Source organism: Neofelis nebulosa, chromosome 2, assembly GCF_028018385.1.
Source record: "Neofelis nebulosa isolate mNeoNeb1 chromosome 2, mNeoNeb1.pri, whole genome shotgun sequence".
Classification (NCBI taxonomy): Eukaryota; Metazoa; Chordata; class Mammalia; order Carnivora; family Felidae; genus Neofelis; species Neofelis nebulosa.
The window spans coordinates 35,399,342-35,406,886 of record NC_080783.1 but is presented as its reverse complement, the minus strand read 5'-3'; the positions used below and the strand labels follow the sequence as shown (position 1 = coordinate 35,406,886).

Here is a 7,545-nt window from a genome sequence, read left to right as displayed (position 1 = left end):
ATTGATGGATCTTGCCTACAACAGTTCTATTTCTTCCTAATAGTGGTTTTCTGTCTCCCTCTTTCCTTCTACATTTATTGGAATTCTGTAAGGAAAAGCTGTTCTTTCTCCCTCATTTATTTATATCACTGTTGACTCATGGATGCTTATTCTGTAAGTTAAAATCTAATACTATCAATAGTTATTTTATTGCTCAGATAATTCCAGCTTGGCTATTAGGATTTCCTTTATGGTGGCTTCCTTCTGTGTTCTTTTAACAAGACCATACTATATTTTGAGCGCTTCCTTACTTTCTGACACAAGATGTTCGAGGGTCATCTTAGTGTTTTTCCTACCCCAACTCCCAAATCAGACACGTTTTCAAAGATCCTGTTTCCTTTGATGGAAGAATTTTATTTAGAAACCATGATCTGGGCACTAGGTACTTTTAATATTTATATTGTGTTGCATTAGTTGGCTATATTACTGCATAACAGTGTTACCATAAACCTAGTAGCCTAAAACAACATACATTTATTACTCTCAGTTTCTGTGGACCAGGAAGCTGGACTGGCTTAATTGGGTGCTCTACTTAATGTCTTACAAAGCTGTAATTAAGATGTTTTCCAAGATGGTTCTCATCTGGAAGCTCCACTGTGGGAGAATCTGCTTTCAAGATCACACAGATTGTTGGCAAAATTTATTTCTTTGTAGTTATGGGACAGAGGGCCCCAGCTTCATGCTGTTGGCTGGAGGCTGTCCTCAACTCCTAGAGGCCACTCTCAGCTCCTTGCCAAATGGCCTCCCAAAATGGTTCCTTATTTCAAAGCTAACTAGAGTCTGTAGAGCAAATCCTTTAGCAAACAGAGTATTATATGGTGAAATGTCATCTTAGAAGTGAGACATCCCATCACCTTTGCCATATTGGTTAAATGCGAGTCACAGTTCCTTAAAGAGAAGGAGTTAACCCAAGGGCATGAACATCATTATGAGTGTGTTGGGAGGTATCTTCTTAGAGGCTGGTTACCACAGGGGTCATTGCTGTTAGGCCCTCTCAGCAGACAGAGCTAGGAAATGTATGTATGTATGCTAATCCCTACGTATACACACTTTCATATTTTTCTATTTGTATATGTAGTAAAAACAATGAGTTTATATTGATATCTCTGATTCCAGTTCAACACCACAGGGTTCATTTTAGCTTTGCTTATACATGATTTCTTCATCAGCAAGAAGCATGGCTTTCATTACCTATAATACATTTCCTTATTTGTTCATTTGTAGCATACACATAAAGTAGTTTCAGAATTGCTGACTCCTATCCCTGTGAGAAACATTTACTAACTAGATTATAACACTTAGATTTGGTTCTTTTTGTCATGGTTTAGTTATTTTCCTTACCATAAGCCCTTTCCAAAGTAGTTATGTTATTCACTTGTAATTTGTTTAGGTACATTTGTTATTGTTGGTATTCCATTTTCTTCTGTTTCTTGGTAGGTTTTGTTGTTTACTTTGAGGTATGTGAAATATTTGCTTTATACAAATCAAAGCTATTCAAAATGTGTATGCAGAAGTGTGCCTTGGTGGCTCAGGTGGTTGAGTATAAACCAGAATAAATGAATGGATATAAAAAAAGAGAGAAAAAAATGGTATATGCAGAGAATGTCAACTACTTTATCTCATCTACCCTATTCCCATTACCCTCTCTTTCTATCCTATTTTTTCTATACGCCTCCTCCTAGGGGTAACCAGTTTCTTTAGTTTCTGGCTTATCCTTCCTAAAGAAATATAGATCCATTTATATTCCCCTTTTTCTTACATAAAGGCAGCATACTATAGCTACTCTGTTGGGCTTTGCTGTTTTTCATTTAACAGTGTATTCTGAAAATCATTCCCTGTCAATTTGTAGAGATTTTCCTTATCCTTTTTTTACAACTGTATAATACTTAATTGTGTATAGATATACTATAGTCATGCAATAACATTCCTTTATAGCACATTTAGGTTGTTTTCAATATTTTGCCATTATAAGTAATACTACATTGAATAATCTGTGCATATATCTTTTCATATTGTTGGAAGTGTATCTTCAAGGTAAATTCCTAAAAGTGGGATTGCAGGGGTGAAAAATGAACACATGTAGTTTTGTTAGGTCTTGCCACACTTCCTTCCAGAAGCTAGTACCAATTTGCATTACCAGCTGCAGCCTATGGCACTGTTGCCCCATTGTAATCATATGTAATATATTGTCATATTTAAAAATTTTTGCCACTCTGATAAGCAAGAAATGGTATCTTGGTGTTGTTTTATTTGCCTTTCTCTATAAGTGAATTTAAATGCTTTTCTCATGCTTGGGGGTCATTATATAATCTTTTAGTCTGTTCATAACTTTTTTGTTTTTCATTGTGTTTCTGGTCTTTTGTCCCTCAGTTATTAAGAATTCTTTATGTATTAGGGATATTAGCCCTTGTAGTATGTGTAGCCAGTATTTTTTTTAGTTTATCATTTATTTTTTTACTTTATATTTTTAATCATGTAAACATTTTAAATTTTTATATAGTCATTTTTGTCAATCTTTTCTTTCATTCTTTTTGAATTTTAAGTCATAGTTAGAAAGTCTTTCCCTCTACGATGATTAAAGGGGAATTCATCCATACTTTCTTCTAGTATTTATATTGTTTCATTTCTTACATAAAACCCTAATCCATTTAGAATTTGTTTTCTAGCATGAGATGTAAGATATGGATCTAATTTTGTCTTTTTTCTGAAGGCTACCCATCTGTACTGGCACCATTCATTTATTAAAAAATACATCCTTATCCCTAAAGATTTGAGATGTCAAACATGTCACATTTTAAATTTCTATATGTATTTGATGGGGTCTAATGCTGGACTTTTTATTCTACTGCAGTGATCTACCTGTCTACTATAGAGGCTTTATATGATGTTTTAATGTCTGGTAAGGCTACTGCCTTCTCATAGTTTTTCATTGTTTCCTTGGGTGTTATTACATGCTTATTTTTACATAGAACTTCAGACTTTAGTATTTGCTTGGCAAGCTCAGTACTATTGACATTTTGAGCTAGATATTTCTTTGTTGTGGGAGGCTGTTCTGTGTACTGTAAGATATTTAGCAGTATCCCTGCCTTCCACCCAGTAAATATCAGTAGTACCCGTCCATTTAAATTAATCAAAAATATTTCTACATGTTGCAAAATGTCACCTAGGGATTAAAATTGTCCTGAGTTAAAAACGATTGGTCTGGCTTGCTGGTATTTTTATTGGGATTGCATTGAATTTCTACCTTAATTTAGGAAGAACTCAATCTTTGTATTGAGTTGTGCTGTGTAAGAACAGATGTCTTTTCTATTTATTCAAGTCTTCTTGTATAACCTTTAGAAGTGTTTAAAAATGTTCCTCATACAGGTTTTACACATTTCTTGTTAAGTTGATTTGTAGGTAGTCTTTGTTGCTATTATAAATGGACATATAACTTAGACATATATAATCATGCTCAGTATTTATTGTTTGTGAGTATGAAAGGTGTTGAATTCTGTGTAAGTTTATAACTGGCTACTTAACTAAATTTCCTATATTCTCTATCCCATTGATTCTCTCAAGTAAAACTCAGTGGAACAGGAATACTTGAGGAGTACTATGAAATCATCTGAGAATAGAGTTAATTTTACTTCTTTACCCATTCATATGCCTCTGATTGATTTCTCTTGTTTAATGGCATTGGCTAATACCTCAAGTATAGTTTGACATAGTAACAGGAATAGTGGGCATTCTGGCTTGTTCCTGACTTGAGTGGAAATACCTCTGTTGTCTCTCCATTAAATGAGATAATGGCTTTAGGATGAAGGTATGTATATATGTGTATATATATATATATATATATATAATTTATGACATTAAGAAAATGTCCCTCAATGTCTACTGAATGTTTTAGTCATGGGTGAGTGTTGCATTGTGTCAAGGACTTTTTCAGTATCTATGAAAAAATAGTATGCTTTATTTCCTTAGACTTATTAACATGGTGTATGGTAATAGGTTTTCTAATATTGAACCAAACTTGCATTCCTGGAATAAATCTCACTTGGTCATGGTATATGTTTTTCATAATGTGGTATTGGATTTGCTTTTGTAACTGTGCTGTGAGTACTTGAAAAAGAATATGTATTCTCTATTATCAGAGTATAGAGTTTGATGTATATTCGTTTGATGTATATTCGTTAAGATTTACCCCTACATTGCTTAGATTTTCTATCTCCTCACTTATTCAATGCTTTGGGACTTAAAAGATAAAGACTTTAAAAATGTATTTGTATTACCTTCCTGATAACTTCTGCCTCGCCTGTCCTCAATGCTTATGATGATCACTCCATAATACATTGAAGCAGTTTCATTCAGGATCTGTTCTCACTGGGAGCCTATCAGAAGCTGTGATATATACCTGCTGGATGCCATGCCCAATCCAAAAAGAAAATAAAAGGCAGCTGGGTTGTCATCATTCTTAGTATTTATACTAAATGTTTATTGTGATATTTGCTTTTAAAACACTTACCAGCTAAACCATTAACCAAATAATCTGTATGCCCAGTACATCTAAATTAAAATAGAATACTATTTCATTACAACATTTTGCTATATTTAGAATAGGTAACACTTTTGAAAGAATTATTAAATTCTATCTAATTACCCAAGGCAGTGGTATCATTGGCTCTGGAGAGGAGTACAAAGGAGAGAAAGAGACCTACTTTATATCTACCATTTATACTTTGTAATTTGGCCCCGTGCGTGTACATCTTATCTAAAAAATATATACACTGTAAAGAATAAATACAACTCTACTTCTTATAATATGACCAACCAGGTGCATGGTCAACCTAAAAATAAAATTACTAGGTAAAATATTAAAAAAACAAAACAAACAAAACCCTTGAACAAATCTGTTAGCTAGAAGAAAAGAAAGTTCATATCAGAAACTAAATGAGAGCAGGAACCCAGAGAGGTAGGTGGACTCTGAAACTGGCTTTTGCCCAAAGGCATTTCTCTAATTAAGTGAACCTAAGTGTTGGATTCACATAGCCTTATGGGGCTGAGGACAGAAGGCATATCCTCAGGTTTAGTTAAAATGAAGAGTCTAATAGTAGATCACCTTCAATAAAGTTAAGCTACTCTCAGTAGGAGAGCAAACTAAAAACAACCTTACCACCAGCTTTTTTAAGCCCCAGGAAATAACTCTGGTACTGAACTGAGGAGAAAAAAAATCTTCTGAGAATTTGTAACCAAAATCAAACTCTCCTGCATTGCAGCTGGAATTCACAGTATCTGGAAGTCACAGAAAACCTCAAGCTGAGGATTTAGTATTAGTCAATGACTTGTAGTGCCCCCTTTGTCTGTCAGAAGAAAATATAAATATTTTCTAGGGCTCTCCTTCATCTCAGTCATCAACAAATTTTCCACAGATAAAGTTCTGAGGGAAATGAGCAGTTACCTCATAGTAAACACTACACATGCAAGGGAACAAGGTGCCAGCAGAAGCAACTGATAGCAGGATTAGATACAGAATATAAAATAAGACTGTTTAATGTTTCAGTGAAGGAGAGACTTGGAAATGAATAAAGGTGTTGAAAAAAAACAAGTTAAAGAAGAACAAGCAGGAGATAAACACAGTTCAGGGTCGTGGTTACTTCTTGGGGGACGACGGGGATGTGATCAGAAAGGGGCACACTGGAAGCTTCTGAGGTGTGGTAACATTTCAGTTCTTAACCTGGGTGGTAGGTACATCAACATTTATTTGATTGTTTTTAAGTTATACATTTTCATATTCTCTTTTATGTATGCCAAAGTTAATAATAAAAAAGAAATATATAGTAAACTATGTAATGTGTAAAATCTAAGCTAGTCAATTTTTCTTAACCCCTATTTTATAATTCCCACAATCGTAGAGTATTCCAAATTATATGATGCAGCCATTTTTTTCTCCATGCTTCACAGCAAAAGTATTAGCTTTATGTTGTTAGTATTGTTTATCTTCCTTTTTTTCTACTTTGCAGGAAGATGAGAAGATGACGTGAATTTATGGAATCTGGGGTTTTTTGAATTCTCAAACCATAACAAGTCAAAACAAGGATCAAGAAGATGAAATGCATGATGAAAGCTTTTTTTACCCCCACCTTTTCATGAGTGTTAATTTATTCATTCTTATGTTTAGATGTATGTGCATAAAGTATCTATTTTGTAATGTTCAACTTCTGTTATCATTTTGGTCAGCCTATAACTTATCTTCCTGTTGGTGTAAGCCTCTTTCAACCAAACAGCCATTAACTAAGCAAAAGCTGTTAACCTTTTAGCCAAATAAAATGTGTTGTGAAATATTTTTTCATTGGTTATCTTGTTGCTTACCAAGCTATCTTGTTTTGTTTTTAAACCATCCAATATATGTGAACACACAAAAGATTTTAAAAGTTGCCTTCTGCCCTGGCCAGTTTTCTGTCACGCTTCATTCTTATACTTTCAGAATTACCTGTTAGGTGTTGATTTCTGAATTCTTTCCATTATATGTAATCTGATGACTTGGCTGAGGGGCTTAACCTTTCAGGTTCTTTTAAATTTGGTTTTTATAACTTTCATTTCATTTTATTTTATTTTATTTTATTTTATTTTATTTTATTTTATTTTATTTTACTTTTTAGAGAGACAGCACGAGCTGGGGAGAGGGACAGAAGGGGAGAGAGAGAAAGAGAAAAAAATCTTAAGCAGACTCCACACTCAACATAGAGCCCAACATGGGGCTCAATCCCACAACCCTGGCTGGGATCATGACCTGAGCTGAAATCAAAAGTCAGATGCTCAACTTACTGAGCCACCCAGGTGCCCCTTATAACTTTATTTTAAAGATTGCTTACTACACCAGTAGTACAAAGTAATAAATCCTATTCATATCTGAGATCAGTGAACATAGCTTAGTGTATTCAAATGACTAGTCAAATTCTATTCTGCCTAGATAGAAAAGCTTGCTTACATAATATCTGACAACTAAAAGGGTGGACTTAGAAACCTACATTTTTAACAAACATTTCAGATAATTCTAGAGCAGACTGTCCTAGGATCAAACTTTGAGGAATTGCTGTAGGAGTATAAAATCTCACAGAACTTACTCATAACATCGACAATGTGGTTTGAATGGAGGCCTTATTAAAGGAACGGTTTACACAGTGTTTAAGAGCTTGGCACCCGGCAGTCTTTGTTCTCTTTCATGTACTCCTATTACTTGAAGACTTTGGACCTCCTAGAGTTAGTCTCCAGTCTTATATTTTTGTTCCTATTGTTTCTTTCTATTTTTTCTCCCTTCTATGAGACTTTTATTGCTGGTGGAATTTGGTCACAGTAAGAAACAATTCTCCTACTTCCAGATTATAAAGACATGTACCCACGGTTTCATTTTGATTTTACATTCAAATTTCTGATCTATGTGGATTTTTTCCTGTTATATGAGATATGAATGCAGTTTCCACCTTTTTCCAAATGACTCCCCCATTAATTAGAAGGTCCATGTTT

General features: G+C 34.1%; 1 protein-coding gene across 7 annotated transcripts in view; it reads left to right on the top strand.

Moving 5' to 3' along the window:
* SGO2 (shugoshin 2) overlaps positions 1 to 6,360 on the top strand; it is a 68,628-nt gene extending 62,268 nt beyond the window's left edge. For all 7 annotated transcript variants that reach the window (XM_058709836.1, XM_058709810.1, XM_058709816.1 and 4 more), the window contains one exon: positions 6,042 to 6,360. In XM_058709836.1, coding sequence (XP_058565819.1) covers positions 6,042 to 6,057 — 16 coding nt within the window. In that variant the 3' untranslated portion in view covers positions 6,058 to 6,360. The remainder of the gene's footprint in view (positions 1 to 6,041) is intronic.
* Positions 6,361 to 7,545: the final 1,185 nt, after the last annotated feature.